At 34.0% G+C, this 20,498-nt stretch overlaps 1 protein-coding gene across 3 annotated transcripts in view; it reads right to left on the bottom strand.

Annotated features, from left to right (window-relative positions):
* The window catches only part of LOC127874486 (uncharacterized protein DDB_G0273453/DDB_G0273565-like), a 35,059-nt gene extending 16,665 nt beyond the window's left edge, over positions 1-18,394 (bottom strand). Inside the window, exons 1-3 of one of the 3 annotated variants that reach the window (XM_052418842.1) lie at positions 18,286-18,394; positions 17,566-17,659; positions 3,531-4,172 (exon numbers count right to left, since the gene is read on the bottom strand). In XM_052418842.1, coding sequence (XP_052274802.1) covers positions 3,531-4,103 — 573 coding nt within the window. In that variant the 5' untranslated portion in view covers positions 4,104-4,172; positions 17,566-17,659; positions 18,286-18,394. Of the gene's footprint in view, positions 1-3,530; positions 4,173-12,398; positions 12,630-12,702; positions 13,038-17,565; positions 17,660-18,285 lie in introns of those variants that run through there. The other 2 variants (XM_052418844.1, XM_052418843.1) reach the window with 2 other exon arrangements.
* Positions 18,395-20,498: the final 2,104 nt, after the last annotated feature.

Here is a 20,498-nt window from a genome sequence, read left to right as displayed (position 1 = left end):
TATATATAATAGAAGTTTCAAAATAAAAATAAGTAATAAAAGTTTTATCAGATATGGGTAATAATTTCTAAAATAATTGAGTTGTCGAGCTATTGGAATTGACGAAACTATCGGATGGAAGGATAAACTCAAATATTTATTGTTAAATATTGTAGGCAATCAAGGTGAGCCTAATGGTGTATTAATACGCATGTATAGATAGTGTTCTTCATCAAAATCAAGGAAATATTATTTATTATTCATTTGTGTAATGGTATACAACATATGAATTTTAACAATAACTTGTCTGCCGAAATTTTCCATGTTGGAACGGACATTACCGATCGTCGGTTTTCGAAAAACAATATATCGCGGTTTCCACAAAAACACGATGGTTTCGCCCAAATATGTTGGTGTTACTGACTATAACTGGGTGATAAATGAATGATTTTGATTCTTATTTGATAAATTGGTGATTTCAAGGCTGTTAAACTTTAAATATGAAAGCTTTTCTGTTGTTTGGAATATGTCTGTCGATACATCTGTACAATCGGTAATTTCCGTTACCACTCGTAAAATCGTAGCAAACACAAGTTTGAATCAAAATCCTATGTTTTCCACAAATATTCTACCACTTTCTTGTTGAATACTAAAACTTGAATGCTTTTAAAGTATTATTTCATTGATTTCAGCCAATAACAGTATCTACATGTATAATCACGGAAAAACATTACAACCTTTTTGGTTTACGATTTTTATATCTAAAATAGATTGCATGCGGCATGGCATTGAATGTTTTGAAAGATAAATATCTCGACTTTTTTATTGGTTATTTCGGATTGTGTAATCCAATCAGAAAAGAGCTGTAAAACCCATGTTAAGCGAGATAATGAAGTGCCACATTTTGGTTTAAGCCGATTTATGACATCACGAGCTGCCTCCCTTGTTGGATCATGCTACCTTAGGTGTATGTGTGACCCCACAGTTTAACCACACCTTGACTGAAAACAATCTTTGAATTTTCATTGCTGAGAACCTTAATTACAATTTCATAAATTAATTACATCATTGGGTCTTGTATTAGCAATACAAAACTAATGTCATATTGCTTGAACCTTTAGTATAATTCAAGTGAACATAATTGTGACCAGATTTCATATTATACTTTAAATAATATGTGAAGAAGCGTTGTCAACACACGAGTGACAGGTTTAAAATAAAAACAATACACGTATCAGCTCTATCATTTATGATGTCACTGCAGATACTAGTACCGCATATTTGTGCCTGAACATTAATCTTTATAATTTGTATTTTGCAAATCAAAATATACCATACAATGATACATATGGGATATTTTTTATATCACAAGCTTTGTGAATTTTTGCATGTGGATGGTTAATATTATGATGTGAAATTCTTTGTCCCATGATTCTTTCCTTCGTTTACGTGTAAACAATTATTAGGGAAAATAGTGTCTGTATTGACACCATGACCCAAATGTTCTCACAATGATTATGTGGTATGTTATGTAACTATTATGGGTGGTTTACTTTGAAACACAGTATTATGTCAAAAACATGCTATTAGGGAAAAAGTTCCAAACTTTGGGAATGGCTCGTAAATTCACCGTATTCCGAATAGGGGAGCTAATGGAATCAGCTAATTAATAAAAATATGCTTTTCCAACATTATTTGTACATTGTTTTTAGTAAATGATATTTTTATTTAAATAAATGATAGTTCTAATAATATATAATTTAATAATTCTTAACACGATGACTCATGATTGTTCACAATCCTAAAAGGCATTCTCAAACAAATCCATGTCAGTTGAAGTTGTGTGAAAATTTTTATCAACATGGAAAAAGAAACAAACATAAATGTGATTGACCAAAAAAGAGGGAAAACCTTAGATTGCTCAACTGAGAACAAATGTGATTAAACAAATTTTAGCAGCGGTGGTGGTTGTATAAGTGTGTAATCTGTCCTTGTTTTTTTTCTGGAACCATATTTGAATGTGGCTGCAATATCATATCAGTCAATGTTTCTTTAAAACTGCATGCTGATTGGACAGAAACATGTGATATAAAAAATTTATATTCTGAACAAGTTTCATGAACATCGGACAAAAATTTGACTTTTCGAATGTTTCTTTGAAAGTATTCAAACCGTTTCACTATGGTCATAAAAGGATAATATCAGTAATTTTCAAACTCAGATATCATTAAGATTCATGAAGAATGGAACAAACATATTATTTTAATAATGTTGACAGGAAGTCACTATTACCATATAAGAACAGCCTTGCACTCATGTTTTTCAAAGGACCCGAACCGTTTTTGAACTTGGCCATAATATTACTTGAAAAAAGTGTCACTATTATTGGACCTAAAATTTAACTTCTATAAAAATGTTTTAATTAAATTTCATGCTGGTTGGGCAAATACATATGACTTTCAAAGTGTTCACTATAGCAATCAAACTGCCCCTCTCACATGAAGCAAAGAATTTAAAAGGACTGGAAACATTTTTAAAACAAAGCCGCAATATCATTTAATTAAAATTATTATTTTGCATATTTCATGAAGATTGATACTTTTATAGTGTTAGCAAACTATATTTTATTTGAACCAATGACATTGTTTCATCTCACGTAACCCTGTTTCGAACTCGGAAAAGATGACTTTAGAAAAAAAATTCTGACCAAGTTTCCTAAAGATTGGGCAATAAATGTGACTTCTTAAATATTAACATGCAATATTTTATTTGACATAATGACATAGCTTTTTTCATCTGATGTACCCAATTTCGAACTCAGCAACTATCATAAGGAAAATTGTTCTGGCAAAGTAATTCATGAAGATTGGAAATTTATATGGCCATACGAGTGTTAACAATGTTAATGTTAACAGCAAACAAAGTACCAAATGCAATAACAAACCTCACTTGAAGCAGATTCCACGAACATGTTGTCCTCATGTGAGCTATAATCGTATAGACGTGTATAACGGACAGTGAGACCACAATTTCTACATGCAAAGTTTTAAAAAGGCATCAACAGGTATAACCTACTTACTAGTAAATATTGTTGCATTCTGGTTGTTAAGTGGTATTTATAGGGATTTTATGCACATGTGTACAATTAACTGCAATATGTGGCTTCTGGCAAATGGAGCAGACCATATTTATTTAAACAACTTTGTACTACTGTCATCCACCCATCTTACAATATGAATACAAAAACCCAGAGAGATCGAAGCTCGGATGAAGGACAACAGACAAGCACAACTTTTGAACACGTGCTCTGTGCACTTACTCATAGATCCCTGTATATGCCATGAACTAAGCTAGATTGCTTTCCTTCACTGGGTTGTTGTTATAACAAATGTACCATTTTAATATTTAAATTTTCACAAAATACTTTTATTAGTATTCACAATAAATGATGCCACACATGGCAGGATGGACAGCCTAGTGGTTCCATTAGAATTTACTCTCCATCCCAAGCATACACATGTAATAAAATAACATTATGAATATAAACTTACTTTTGTCAAAAGACACGGAGGATGAGGTTTTCCTAGAGCAATTGGGAATGACAATTTATTTTCAAAGTGTTTGCAATTCATCATAAAACTGATGATGCCGATAAAGTTGGTATCTTGGACTGAAACCTCTTCAGCATATCCGTCTGGAGGTAAATAAGCCTTCGCTATTTGCCATGGATGATTTGCCCATTTTTTCGCAGTTGTGTTCTTCCAAGAAGGATTTGCAAATTTATGTTGCTTTACAATTTCGTCACGGACTTTATTACACACATTCGATGGACATGGCCGTGGTTGTTTTTCTGCACTATCATGCATTGTTCTGCATGTGTTGTGTGCTCCTCGTTTGCATATGCCTGGTGTTGGGCATTTCAGCAAGTTTGCAGTGTGACAGCCTGTACATGCCGCTGGCGCCTGATTACTTAACCACACATTATTGTATATATTTGCGTGTACAGTTTTAGCCTCATTCTCACTAAACTGCTCTAAACCAGACTTTGTTATGACAACTGCCAGCCATGCCTTCAGCCAGTTTGCCCTTTCCTTTTCAGAGAAAACATTGGTTAGACTCGCCATGGTGTTTCATCAGCTACGTCCCAGAATCCAATGTGGGTTTAAGGAGACTTATGATCGCTTTAGCAGCCCCTGTAAGACATAAACAAGTTATACACGCTTTATTCAAAGATCGTTTGACAACCGTTGTTTATAATGGTAGATTTTCCAATAATTATGTCATTAGTATGTTGATTATATTGACCAGTTTGTAAAGTTGACTTACTTTAATAACAGTTTAGTATTTTAACATTTCTCGACCTTATAAATGAAATAAGTGAGAAACCAGAGTTTCAGTAATTCTGTTTTGAAAGCTGACTTTATTTTTGAAGATGGTGTTATATAACTTTCCAATAGTTTTTAATTATTGCAAATTTTTCATGAAAACTGTTGTTTTTTTTTCTTTTCCGAACTCTGTTGTTACTTGAACCTGTAGTCAAGTTTTTTATGTTCGTCTAGTTCATAATATTATATTATAATATTACTAAAATGAGGGACAACGGCCATTAAGATTGCATATATCAGACCCAAAGATAATTAAGTGTTTTGAGAAGACTTTGTGATGTTTTTATTCTAAATCTTTTGTTTGACCTTGCTTTTTACCCATATTCATTTGTAATCTGAGCTAAGATGTCATTTAATCAAAATAATGTTCTGATCAGGTTTTATGCTGATCGGGCAAAACGTAAGACTTTTATTATCTTTTCAAGCCTTGTGTTTCAATAGAATATACCACTTTCTGAACTCAGCCAAGATATTAAACATGTTTCTAGCAACTAAGAATTGAAATAAGAGAGCCGTGAGAGCCCTTACGCACTCATCTAAGTTCACGGTCATAAATTGTTGATGACCTGACCTTTTTGAAGGCATGTACTTAGTAATAGACCTTAGGGTACTATTAGACCTAAATTAACAAGACATGCATCCAAACAAAAAAGGATGCCACCATAATCCACTTGTGTCTATAAACTCCACTTGTATCTAACAAAACCTATTTATTACTTTACCTTGACTTTTTAGATAATTGTTTATATGACACTCCTCCTGGTAGTGCTTTACTGTAAACTGTGTTAAATTGAATGATGGATGAAAAAGTTACAACCTGGACAAACTGTTTTACGTCCAAATATGACCTTTGTGACACTGACCTCTGAGGTAGTGAGACAGTTTTGACCACCAAAATGCCATTTTCTCATGTCATTTTTCGTAAAGTTTATCAAAGAAACATGATTACACATGTCACGAGGAAAATTATTTGTGCCAGATAGTTTTAAAATCCATCAATATATTGCAAAGTTAAAGCGGGTATATACGATTTTTATATGTGCTGAATTGTAAAATATTGATACAAATATGTTATAATAACACACAATATGCAAGAAAAATGATACATTTAAGACGAATTTCATAAAATACAGCAAATACAAATTAGCGCCCCGAGCCGATTGTGACGAAGATAATTCGTAATAATTTTCCTACAATAACCGATGCATTCGTCTTTTTAGTAAGTGTTCGTGTGTCGTATGAATCGATATCGCTGCAGGAATTTCAAATGAACCGTTAAACTAAATTTAGATTCACATCGTACATGCATGATATACATGCTGGCGAATTCGGCTGTACAGCCTTTTTCGATTTCAGAATTAAATATCTGGCTTATTTAGCATTTTTCGACACATGTTCTTCTTAACTTTTATTTTAGTTTATATTGAAATATATGTATAATAAGTTTTTACACATTTTATATTAATAAATAAATATTTGACAAGATCGTATATATCCGCTTTAAGAAGTTAAGGCAGATACTGGTTCAGCTTTTTTAGGGCTAAATAGTAATTTTAAGGTACAGAGCCGGTAGACATGTGAAATGCCACCTTCTCATACTTTTATGGTATATTATCTTAAAATAGCATTACATATTACAACCTTAAAGTCACAATAAGCTGTTTTTGACCTTTGACGTAGGGAACAAGTTTTACAAGCCACTTGTCTTATTAAGATGTGCCACGACATTTCGAAATCCATGGATTAGTTTTTGTTTTTACCTGAATTTCAAGCTGTTTCAAACTGTTTTCTAGCCATATTAGTCTCTTTACCACTACGTGCCACCTTGGCCTTGGCCTGTGGGGAAGGGTGACTGTTGTAACACCTTCGTAAAAAGTTATTTCAAAATCGGTTTATAAATGGTAAAGATAAAGCTGAGACATGGATTTTCAAGCTATTTTAAGTATACATTTGACCTTTAACAAATAAGTTTGACCTTAAACTTTGATGTAGAGTGAGTTTTTTTGTCGTTTGTGGGGCAGAAATTCTGGCACATTCCCAATCTCACAACAAATAATACATTTCACAAATGACTGCCTAAACTCGCGAATTGAAGATTTCCCAAGCAAATAATTGAACAGTGGTGTTAAACAAAACCCAAATTTCCCTTTCCAACTCTTTAAATTGAACCTTTGTTAATTCAATAACAAAAACTATTTAATTTTCTTTTTTAAGTATTTGTTAGCGAATACAAAAACAACTCAACAATTTCCCAACTTAAATGAAAACAACGCGATTTTCCCCAATCTAAAGGTCCCATTGCCAAGCTGTTGAAATAAAAAAAAATGCGCAACAGCGTCACCTTTATGAAGGACCTTTGGAAGTAAGTGCAAAATTATTTCAAAGTAAACATATTTCAAAGATATGGTAGAATCAGGACTGTTTGCACAAATGAACAAGCACACAAACGTACAAAGCAACTTTTAAATGATGCCTTATTCGAAGAGGGATGATGAGCATAACAATAATTCAACTTCAAATCACAAAAAAAAAACATAGACATGACATCCACAAACTGAATTATCGTTAATAACATTGCATTTAAAGGAATGTAACTGAGCCAATCCTAAATTTAATATTAAAATAAGAGTTGTATGACATGTTACATACATTTTTATAAGATTTGCCTTTTGACCTAGATTTTGGATGCACATGACCCATAATAAAACTCAGCCTACATGTGAAGATGGTGTAAAGATAAACATGAAAATGTTGCCTTTGGAGTGTAACGACGCACACTGGACAAGGCCAGACATAGGATGATCACAATAGCTCAGCATAAGAACTTCGCGGTCAGCTTAGCTTAAAATGATAATAAGGTCATCTTATGTCATGAAACCGGGTCTTTTTTTCCCATCTTTGTGAAGAGGCCTTTGCCCCCTAATGTTGCGAAAATGCGTTGTAAACTTTTGAAAATATTTAACAAGATGATTCGCAAACTATAAGAAATTGTAAAAATAAAATGAGTCGTAAACTTTTTGAGATTGTGAAAATTTTGAGTCGCGATCTTCTTCAAATTGTGAAAAGTTTAGTTCTCATCTACTTAAATTTGTAAAAAAAACGGCCATTTTCTAAGACGAAACAAGAGATGTGTTTGTCAGAAACACAATGCCCCTATTGCGCCGCTTTAAAGCCATATATTTGACATTTTACCTTGAAGGATCACCTTGATCTTTCAGCACTCAAAATGTGCAGCTCCACGAGAATTAAGTAAGAGATTGAATGGAGAAATTTGTGTTGACCTTTTACCTTGAAGGATGACCTTGACCTTTCACCATTTAAAATGTGCAGCTCCACGAGATACACATGCATGCCAAATATGAATTTGCTGTGTTCAATATTAAAAAAGTTATAATTAAACTTCAACGAAGGTTAAAGTTTTAGGAAAGAAAAATACAATTATATTTGACCTTTGACCTTGAAGGATGACCTTGACCTTGACTTTTCACCACTCAAAATGAGCAGCTCCATGAGATTCACATGCATGGTAAATATCAAGTTGCTATGTTCAATATTGCAAAAGTTATCAAACTTTAACCAAGGTAAAAGTTTTGGGACATACAAACAGACAGACAGACAGACAGACAGACAGACAGACAGACAGACAGAGGAAGGACAAAAACAAATAAAAAAGCCATGGAATTTGGAAAGGTAAGTGACTATTTTAATATATATTTTGAAGATAAATCTTATATATAAATCTTATAAATATATTATTAACCTATAATAACTTGCATGTTTTTCGGTTTTGTTTTCGGTATGGTTTTCATAACCTGTGCAATATATTCATTACGCAATACAAATTAGAATTTACATGGATTCCAGCAATATATCAGAATGAGGAAGGGTCATGGTTCACTGATTTTCTGATCTTTAATGTTTTACTTGTAATGTTAAAAACAAAATATGAAGCTACTCTCATGAACACAAGAATCACTGTTGCATCTTATTGTGAAAAGCATCAAAATGAACCCTTGGTAAAATATGATCTCCACTGTTTTAATTAGTTAGCAACTATTATTTACTACTTGCCAAACTTACATTCATCATAATCAATATGATTATGACACGTAAAGCAAATAGGATATTTAATAAATATAAATATGCCTTCAATATTAAGGATGATAAACATTTGACACTATAAATTTTTTAACAACTTAACCTTTATATTTCCAGTGAATTTTCTTTCAAACTTTCCACAGATATTTCACTTCTTTCCAATAGCAAAGGTAACAGATGTTTACAAATATCTGACAAAACGTTCCCCAAAATGGCCAAACTTGTCCAATAAAACCATAATGAAATGTTAAACAGCAATAATTTCGTCAAATGTCTCAAAATGTAATACTGTAATTGCAGTTCCATACATTCCATATATGGGAGGGAAAACTCAGCTTCTGTTACCATTTGAGTGAATGTGTCCCGGATTTTGCATAAAAACTGTTGGTTCTAAAAGTTAACTTTAAAACTGGCTATTCAAGCTCTGTTTTACTAAAACTTAACATCACTTATCCAATTATTGTCCTATTATGGCCTCTTTTATCAACAATCAAGCGCCTTGAACCTAAGTAAATGTAATAATGAAATCACTTGTATACTCAATTTATTTGCAAAAAACAGCAACACTTATTTCTCAAGTTTAGTAAAAACAACCCGATTTTTCCAAATCCCAAGGGACCCAGTCCCATTCCTAAAATGGTGAAAAAAAAACAACAACTGACTGCAGTGTAAGTATTCTATGGCCCGATCAAATCATAAGGTACTACATTATCCTGTGTTAAACACCAGCTGATGATTAAAACACATCTGACAAAACAGCGATTCTGTATATCAAACAAATCAAAAGCAGACAAACAGCAGTTGATTTTTCAATTATGAAGGTTTCGTCCCACTTATTTTTTTTAGAAAAGGGGTAGTGGTTTCGTCCCAGTAGCAAAATTAAGCATGCATATAGCATGGGTGTGAATATTATGGAAAATTTGAACACCTTCGATTGACACCTCTGTACACTGTCAAAACAAAATTGTTATATATGACGATTAAAATAATAAATGGGTTGTTCACTAATTAAAAATTAAAGGCCTGTGTCGCTAACATAATTTTTTTCAGCTTAATATGGAACAGCACTGGTACCTCACAAATTTGGTATTATAAGCATGAAAACCCCTGAAACTGGGAAAATTTGTGTTGCGATATCTTCAGATTCGGAATTATGCGCCTATTTAATAGCTTGGTACTTAATTGCACAAACCCATCTAAACATTCTTTTATGTGCCTTTTTTGCTGAAATGTTTAGTTTCAGTCAAGGCGGGGAATCCCGTGGTCATAATTGAGAAAAAACTGGCCGCCGATGTCTCGATTCGATCGTGAAATCGAGGTTTCAAACAGGTACTTCTTCCTTATTACTTATAACTTACTTGTTTTCAATCGGATGACGCCTATCATAGGACTAGCCGGAAGCGATTGATGATCCAGATTCCTATACGAAACTAACATTTACATTGCCTTTACATTAGATATGTATCGCTAAATGTACCAGAACATGCCAATGCGATGTTGTTTTACTTATTTTGCGGAGAAAACGGTATTCCTTGACATGTGCGTATCAGGTTTTTCAAGAAGTTGTCTGTGTATAAGGACCATGTGCGTCCTCAATATCAATCGTCAAAACCAATCGAAACTCACTTTTACCTTGAAAATAACGCCATGAGCAATCGATTTATCCATTTTTTGCCAACCAAAATGCGTCCACATGAACAACTGGTACTTAAACAGCGTTAATTAGTGTGAAAACAGTGATATAATTGTTAGTTCAGGAAATCGCGAAATATTCCATGACTTATCTCCACAATCAGACCAACCAGAGGAAAACGGTTGATACTCGCTAAAACCGCTTCCGGCTGGCCATATGATAGGCGTCATCCGATTAAAAACAAGTAAGTAATAAGAAAGATGTGCTTGTTTGAAAACTCGATTTCTCGATCGAATCGAGGCATCGGCGGCCATTTTTTCTCAATTCTGACAACGTGATTCTCCGCCTTGTCAGTGGTCATTATATTTGTTCACTTGCAATTAATACGCTCATGTGATGCAGCTTTCCTTTCTTTTGGGATTTTTCGGACCTCTATTTGGTATTTTTTTTTCTCCATTGGGAAAGTGCCTTTTACAGATACTTTATAATGAAGGAAAAGGCTGGCTGATTAATTGTTATCAAATGGCTACTTCATCGTGTTTGCATGATCAAGTAAATCATTGGAATGCAGTTTATGCGTTATTTTGCTGTATACTTTATAAGCATTCCAAAATTAAATGACCAAAATCAACAGTTTAAAGTGTTTTGATTGTATTACTTTTACTATTGTTCATGCATCAAAATTCATAGAAATTATCTGTTATTATACTTCATACACACAAGGCGTAATATAAAAATAAATGCACTTCGTTTTTAATATTTATTGTGCATAATCATTAATGCACACATATTATAATTATAACAATACTTATTTGCTTCACATATTCTGGGACCCATACAAGCAAAGAGATGTGCAACTTAATGAACTAAAAAACAAGCTTACGTGTTATCACTCACGAAAAAACGTGACTTCACGCGATAGCGCACATTTTCCCAGTCGCCATTTTATTCAACTTGAGAGAATGACATGACACGAATTAAAATGACAATGCTAGAGCACCGAATATTCACGGGATGTTTAACTGTTTTTAAAGGTTTGTTGAATTTGTCACTTCTTACTTATTTTCTTGCATGCCAATATTTGAAACAACTAATAAAGGGTTGCTAGCGTATCCATTACACCATATAAATTGCCTGATAATTAAGATTATTACAATATTCTTCCATGTGATAGTTTCTTTTACTTAAGATAGTATCATTCTGTTTTCAAATTTTAAAAATGGACTTAGATACACGGTTGGATATACAAAGTTTAAAACAAAATTTGATTAACATCTTTCAGCGCTTCCGTTAATGGACGTCTGTGCGTAATTTACGCCCGAAATATGCAGTCGTTCGTCCATTTTACAAACGATGAAAGTCTATTTGACGTCCAATAATCCGCATGTTCGCTGTTTTCTTATACACAGGTTTTATAAATCTCGACATAAATACTGTTATTCACGCTACCTTAAAGTGACAGTTCGCGGAAAAGATCGTTGTTTCGCATATAAATCGTATAGCGAGAAATAAACTTAACATTAATTCATTGAAATATTTTTTGTATCGAGGTTGGCAGTAAAACCCTGGTCAAAATCGGTTTTTACCCGATAAAATAATAAATAAATGATCATAAATACATGTAATAGGCGAAAATCATAGCAGCGTCGCGAGTTATGCAACTTATAGCTATATTCAGCTTTCGCTAAACATTATTAGCCTACTGTATGGAAGATAAATAGAGAATACATGGTTGGTGCCGAGATGGAGAAAGTTTATCCGGTTCGGCCCGAAAAAGAAAAATAAGGCTCGCTTTACCATGTATTCTATTTATCCTGCTTTATGCCGTTGACACATTTTATCAAAGACAAATGATAAATTGACATAACAATATAATGATTCTTGTCGAGCCTCAGGACTTCAACATTCCAGACGACTAATAACTACTGTACCGATTGTGTCAGGTAAAAAATAGTTCCTCTTTAAACTGTTCCTTTTAAAGGGATCTTTTCACGCTTTGGTAAATTGACAAAATTGAAAAAAGTTGTTTCAGATTCGCAAATTTTCGTTTTAGTTATGATATTTGTGAGGAAACAGTAATACTGAACATTTACCATGGTCTAATATAGCCATTATATGCATCTTTTGACGATTTTAAAACCTAAAAATTATAAAGCGTTGCAACGCGAAACGATTGAATAATTTGGAGAGTTCTGTTTTTATCGTTAAATTTTTTGAAACTACGAAGATTGCTTATATAAGGTATAAAATACTTAAAATATATGTACTCGGCGGAATAGTTCAGTAGGCTAAAGCGTTTTTACCTCAGGACTCTGGCAGGACTCCTGGGGTCACTGGTTCGAAACCTGGTCCGGGCAATGTTCTTTTCCTTTTTAAAATTTTATTCTTGATTTTTTACTGGAGCTTTTACGATCCAATGTTTACATTTATCGATATAAAGCATTTAATGAATAAGTTAAAAAATGCCAAAATCTGTGAAAAGGCCCCTTTAATACTATCTTATTGAAAATATGAGAAGAAATAAAAAAGAATCGAGAATTTGATACTTTTCTTTGTAAAAAATGAAAAAAAAATACAGCAGCAAAACAAAAACTAAATTTTATTTACCTTAATGACAACTTTAATCCATTGATTATAACGATAAATTTACAACGATATAAACATCCATTTAGTGTTCTTCCCTCCCTTTGTCGAAATATATTTTCTGTTTTTCCATCCCTATTATCGAAATGTATTTTAAACCACACCATTTTTGATAGCGTTTGTATCGAATGCTAGTTCCACTCTGACCAAAACCCGATTTACGAGATCTTAATCCTGCCGTAGCGAATTATTTTATTCCTATCGATGTTAACAATTATTAATGACAAACACACAATCCGAAATACGTTTGATGCTTTAAAAATATTTAAAAAAAAATACTGTTAAAACCACCATGTCAAAATTGTTGTCCCTTAAATTCTGAGAGAAACTAGATAGTATGTTTCGTCTGAGAAATGACGTCACACTAGATACGTCATAAATTGCGTAATCAAGTAAATGAAAATGATAAATACGGAAAGCTGTTTCAGTAATATAATTTAAAGTAGAAAAAAGTATGATATACAATATAACGATAACATTCATGATGCGTCCCAATACATTTCAAAGGTCAAATGTGTTTGTTTAGGTTTGAATTAACGTGTCAAATCATTAATATTAATTAGGTCGTTTTCGTACTTTACCGTACTCGACCCCTAAATAAAAATCGCTATATTGTTTATTTTCAACCGATTTCAACTGGCTTTTCAGTGATATCCGCAATAAAAACTCGTTTCCTTACGATTTTGCCCATATACATAGCTATGACCGGGTACTTTAACCCCGCCCCGCGAGCTATTGTATGCAGTGCATTGCTCAGCTAGTGGCCATTATTGATTTTTATAACTCCGCCTACAAACCAGTTATCAGGGTCTCGTTATTCAATCAGCTGTTAATGCGAGCGTCGTCTGAATACGATACAGGTTTTTACAGGTTTGATTGACAGTGGCAAGCTAATTAAATGGCGTCTTCGGAAGCATAACTGTGTTAGTGTTATTAATTTCAATCGATTAAAACGAGGCCCTTCAACGATACATAGTAATACGTATGTTTAATCTGAAGAAAAAGACGTTTCAAATGTCAAAAAAGAAGATCAATCCGATGCTCACAACACTAACTTACTCGAACCTGTTTATCACTAGAAACATCAAACACATTAAAGTAATTTTCTTGACAGTTTTTGTCTTAATTAAATAGTTCTACCAGGTCATCCCGCTAAGAAATTTCGCAGCGAGTAAAGTCGAGTCGAGATATAGAGCGAATATTACTATGAAATAAACGCCAGTAACTGTCTTGCTGATATGGCTGGAAAATGAGCTGAATTTAACAAATGTATACAAGTAATAAAGGTATTAACCGGCGAAAAATACCTGCCTCAGCATGGACGCGCCATCTCGATTATCACGTGATTACCCCATCTGTACAAGCGTGTGTAAAAAAATTCGCACGATTTCGCTACCTTGCGGATACAATGTATCCAATTTTAAGGGGTATTGCCGTTGTTTTCTTCAGTAGACACGATATATTGCACGACATGTTAGATAAACACATTATATAAACTGCCACTTTTTTTTCAAATAAACCATCATCAGGGATTATAAATCATACGTGTATATCCTCACACTTAAAATGGAATTTTAAACGTTTCTGTTGTCAATAATACGCTTCGTCATGTCAATTGCATTCGTTATCATTTTATTACTACTACTCATTTTCTCGCACCTATGAATATGTAACCCATTACAACTTTTTTTTTATTGTGCGTCCGTAACATTACAAAATATTCAATAAATAATTTATAAAAGGTATTTTAATAATGTATCATAAAATATCGATAAATGTGAATGCTTATAGAGTGATAAGTGTGCCTCTAGCAGGGGACCAAGATTTAAAGTCAAAAACGGCATCGAGAGTTTTCGCATAACAGATTGGCGTTTATGATTTGTTACAAAACATATATATCTTATAATAGATATTATTACGTTTAATACGCGTTGAAAATCATGTGCATATAACTTATAAAGAAAGTACCAACATGAATTTGTTGTAAACATATCATCTTTCGAATTCAAGCGTACGCTATTGGATATGCACAATCAACAGTGCATCTTCAATATCAAATATAGAAAAGTATTAATAGCTATCTGTTAAACGAGTGATTAAACAACACCAACTATACTGTGTATATATGTCTGTCAATATCTGTGCGAAAGCAGCTTAGTTCCTTCTCTTAATGAATCTTAAGCTATCAAAAATGTGTTCAAATGTGTAATGTTGTGTTTGTGGAGAAATTGAAAAGCATTTTTACTGATACAAGGATTTAAACGTCTTTAAACCTCACTGGTCTGCAGGTATAGTTGCCTTTGTAGATTAGTTAATTCATGCAGAAGACACAGAATCTGCACAGCTAAGACTTATATACCTCTGTATCTGAGAACTCGTATCTATCCCTGACTTACCAATGAGTGACGACTGTACAGGCTGCTGTGTCTGGGAATAATTTCAGTCCCTTACTTACCCATAAGTGATGACTGTGCAGGCTGATTTGTCTGGGAACGGTTTCAGTCCCTGACTAACCCGTGAATGATAACTGTATGCAGGGACGTACGCAGGAATTTTTTGACTGCGGTGGGGTGGGGGGCGATCCGGGGAGGATGCGGGCGTGGTCTCTATGCCCGAACTTGTTTTACATTTACTTTTCAATTTGAATTTTAATGCTTATTTTTTTTTGTGATAAAAATTCATGAAATATAAGAGTTTAATCAGCACCTTTCTGAAGTCTAAAGCCTTAAAAATTGATGTGAAATGCACAACAATGTTTGAAGCTTTAGATTTCAGAAATGTATGATGTTTGGTGAAGAAGGAAAGCACACTTTGAAAATTAAAAACCTTTATAAAGAAATGTACCATAAAGTATGACTGACATATAACCATAATAGCATTTCCCTTTGAATTCAAACCTCCTCTACAGTTTTTAAATAAATTCCTAATAAAATGTTTACCATCTACTACGCATTTTTACTTTCACCATCATCAACACAGATACACCATCACAATCGTCTACAACTCCTACATTAGATTGGACTAAGACATTTTCTATCTGATAACCGTTTTCCGGAGTTTTTTTACGCAACGCTTTCAGATATTTAGCTAATTTTTGGTATGTGAGTCTACCTACATGCCCTACAGATAAAGTGTGAAATTCGTTCCGGTACATTGATTTTTTTTGCGAAGTAATGGGCGTTGGACTTTAATATGTTCTCTACAATAACCGTTTTCCGGAAGCTTTTAATGCAACTCTATCATATATTGAGCTGGTTTTGATATCCCCGATAGAATGGCATATAGCTGTTTGACTCTCCGCCCATTGTCCGTCCGGCATTTCATTTTCCGAAATTATTTTCTAAACGCTGAAAGATATTGACCGGATATTTGGTATGTGAGTCTACCTACATTAAATACGGATGAAGTATGAGTTTCGTTCCGGAAATTGAATTTTTGCGAAGTTATGGGCCTTGGACAAAGACAAAGAAACTTACCTGTTCAAAAAATGACGAGTATCAATACCTCTCTAATTTCTCCCAAACATTTTTTTTCAACCGCCTGTATCAGTTGCTTCCATGCGCTGATTCTCTTCCCTTGGTCAATCAAAAGACGAGTTACACAAAGTATTGATATACGAAGCACGCATGATCAAGAGGGTAATGACTATGTATGTATGTATGTATGTATATATGCATGTATGCATGTATGCATGTATGTATGTATGCATGTATGCATGTATGCATGTATGCATGTATGTATGTATGTATGTATGTATGCATGTATGCATGTATGCATGTATGTATGTATGTATGCATGTATGCATGTATGTATGTATGTATGTATGCATGCATGCATGCATGCATGCATGCATGCATGCATGCATGCATGCATGCATGCATGCATGCATGCATGTATGTATGTATGTATGTATGTATGTATGTATGTATGTATGTATGTATGTATGTATGTATGTATGTATGTATGTATGTATGTATGTATGTATGTTTGTATGTATGTATGTATGTATGTATGTATGTATGTATGTATGTATGTATGTATGTATGTATGTATGTATGTATGTATGTATGTATGTATGTATGTATGTATGTATGTATGTATGTATGTATGTATGTATGTATGTATGTATGTTTGTATGTATGTATGTATGTACGTACGTATGTATGTATGTATTTTGACCTTGCAGTCAAGGATAACCCATGAAAGTGCAAGCACTTATTTTCAATGGGGTCCTTTGGTTTTGCTGAAGAAACAGCAAATAGAAGAGACAGTATTAGGATACAAGAAATCCGGGTGCGATACCTTAGCTCTTTGCAAATAGATCCTTTGGTTCTTTTACGTGCTCAGTGTAAAGCACCGATACACGAGAGAATTACCTGGGCTTTATACCAGTGCATCTCTAGTTGGGTGGGAAACACTTGAAGCATTTCTGAAATATCCAGTGCCCCGGCTGGGCATTGAACCGGCAACCTCTGGAATGGTAGACCAGAGTGTTACCATTCGACCACCGCACCACCCAATGTGTGTACAAGGCGATAAGAAAACATTGTCTTGTGGCTTATTTCCTCTGGCTAGAGCTAATCCCGTTATCAGGGACACGAAAACACATCTGCTTTGAGGGAATGTGTTATGTTGGCCGTTTCATGAGAGAACAATTTAAAGAAGGCCCATTACTTAAAAAAAATCCTAACTCAACAGCCAGCGGGGGCGAGGGGGGGCCAGGGCCCCCGGCCTTGGTACGGGACTGCTGTATGTGCTGTTGTATAAGGGAATGCTGCGAATGCGATTGTTGTTGTGTCGAAAGAACGCTCTCAGTCCCTTACTTACCCTAGAGTGACGGATGTACAGGTTGTTGTTTATTGGAACCCTTTCGATTTCTGACATGCTTATATCGGTGCTTCCTTCTGTCACTTTCAGTCGGCTGCAAGAACACGTTTATTTAAACATTTAAAAGAAATTAAATAGGAAAATGTCGATAACTCCAAAATTAATATATAAGCCTAAACATTCCACTTCCTAAGAGATTGATGTTATGTTAGATAATCTTATGGACTGTGTAATTATGATTATATGGAAACAGGATATAAACGCTCTCAAATTAGTCTGTATGGTGTTAATAATGTTTTAATACCTTAACTATACACTATTATTTCGCATTATACACATGGCATTTTCCCGTCAAGTTTTTAAAAGTTATTTGTATGCGTGTTAATACTTGAATATGCATACAAGTGCCAAGTGATTTGTCATATGTATTGATACGTGGTTAAAACAAAGCTAGATTCACGTGTTCAGCAACTCAAACATACATGGTGAAACACTGGCAGTTTTAAAATTGGGGTTGTGATTCCAACATTTTGAAATTGATTGCACTTTCGATTTCAAAATCTCCTCAATGTTGTAATAATTTTAAATGTAAATATGTGATAAGTATCTTTTTCGCGATATACATTTACATTATTGTGTCATGGGAAACAAACTTAATTATAATCGAAAAAGTAAGCATTTCCAATACTACGAACTTTTTACCGGTACACATTAACTTACCTTCAGTGTACGTAATCACCCATTCTATACATAGATGGTAAGGTCACTACGTTTCAGTAAGACCGGTGTGTACACAATGCATAATCACCGATAAACGTCGCGCGGAAGTAAAATATCGTAAAAGAAGAAGACTAAACTATTACTTGTATTTAATCAAAGCGCTGAAGGCATTGAAGTTGTTCGCTATTGCATAATTTAAGACGCAATTCATTTTTCAAAATTAATCGCAGTTTGAAATGAGCACACGCCATTCAAATTTATAAAGAGTGTGCCATAACGCACGGGTCGAGCTTTGTGTGCACTTTTTGTCATCCTATTTATTTCATAGAGATAACTTAGACAAAATAACAACAACATGGCCCTTTTTAGACGTTCTGAAAGCATAGAAAGTATGATGAAAATGGTAATGAGAACTGATTATGAAGACAATTTGCAATCACCATCATATTAAATGAATATTGTTGGAATATCGCATACCTATCTCACTAATAGAGCACTAATGCGCTTTTTCGGCATAGCTGTTTTACTCAGCTTTTCATCTTAATGACTTTTACATAAAGCCAACAGACACGCATGAATATTTTCGAATATTTCATAAGCTGATTCGAGATACAACCTCTGAACTTTGGCTACATCACTGTGTCTGTGCTCAGTGCAAAGGATGTAGCTCTGTTCAGTGTAAGGAATTCTGGACTACCGATACTCTCTGTATGTTCAAACGACACAAATTGTGGCCCAGTTACAATTACGCGTTAAAATCCATCTAGCAGAATTTCAGTTTTGCTTTCAAGCCGAGAAAACAATCATTACCGAAATAGTATAGTGTCACGATAAGAGGAAATCGTTTAATTATCCAACCACAATGTTTACCGTACTTGGTCAGCACGTCTGGAAATCGTTCCCGAACGTCTGGATAGGCTGCCATTATTAATAAGTTTGCCATTTTGATTTCAATTTTGTATAAAAAAAGCATTGTGCTAAAATGTGCCATTTACAATTCGCAATTAGATTTTTGATGACCCTCGCCATGCGAACATGGGTTTTATTCCATATGCGTCCATCATATATATAGCCCACTAAGCCTGCGCATCTCTCAGTCTGGTCAGGAGATACATAATGAGACCATAACAAATTGAGTGACTTTACAGCGAACAGCATCGCCTCTGACCTGACTGCGCAAATGCACATGTTGGGTTTAACAAACACTGGCCGAAACGCATAAGACCCATTTTCGCATGACGAGGCTATGAACGTGTGACTTAAATGTGTCGAAAGAAAACTGTGTTTTAATCAAATATTAACATACGATATATTTCGATAGTGAAGAAATATACTCATAATTAGGCATGTGAGGACACATATGATGTGCCCTCCCGTAGTATATTTTTATCTTCTTACACTAATGTGTGGTTTGACAATGCTAACACAAATCTCATGCGTTGAATATGCAACTTACAAATGAAAAAAAAAACACACAATAGTTAAACTTTTCTTTTCATTTTATTTATTTATTTAGAAAAGTAAATTGCAAACTTTATTTCAAAGTCAGCGTATACGCCGACTACATTTTTAAAAGATATTTCTTGTTATATTTAGTTGTTTTCGGTATTAGCGATTATAAAGCATTTTTGAGGTTGTCTAAAGTATGCCTGTAGTTATTGGTGGACTCATGTCCAAAGTTTTATAAATTGAGAACTGTGACTATAAACAACTTAACCTTCTAACCTTTTACTAATGCGTTGCTAGCACCCGTAAATACAAAAGATCGCCGGTATCTGTTGAGAACAAAAGAACGTTATATGAAATCCCCGCTGTAGAAGCATGAACGAGGTACCGAAACAGACCATTCGTATTATTATTATAATTAATTGTTTGTTATATTCGGTTTTAGCGACTGTGAAGCATTTTTGTTGTTGTCTATCGTATCGCTGAAGTTATTGTTGAACTCATGTTCCACGTTTTATAAATTGAGAATATAAACAAGCGTAACCTTATACTATTACGTTGTTTTCCCTAATCTATTAATAAAATCTGATTATGAACTACCTGTACTACGTCATTGAGGTGTATGTGAGAGCAAGGAACGACATCTCTGCGTGGAGATTGCCGTGCAATTGGACTCGCCCTTGTTTATCGGCAGCCGCATCTATTAATAGCCTCAGATTATGAATGAGCTGAGCAAATATACTACATACTGAAGACGAAGCAGAAAG

The sequence above is a fragment of the Dreissena polymorpha genome, chromosome 3 (assembly GCF_020536995.1).
Source record: "Dreissena polymorpha isolate Duluth1 chromosome 3, UMN_Dpol_1.0, whole genome shotgun sequence".
NCBI classification, from domain to species: domain Eukaryota; kingdom Metazoa; phylum Mollusca; class Bivalvia; order Myida; family Dreissenidae; genus Dreissena; species Dreissena polymorpha.
Note: the sequence above shows the minus strand (reverse complement) of the source record. Positions and strands in the feature narration are given on the sequence as shown.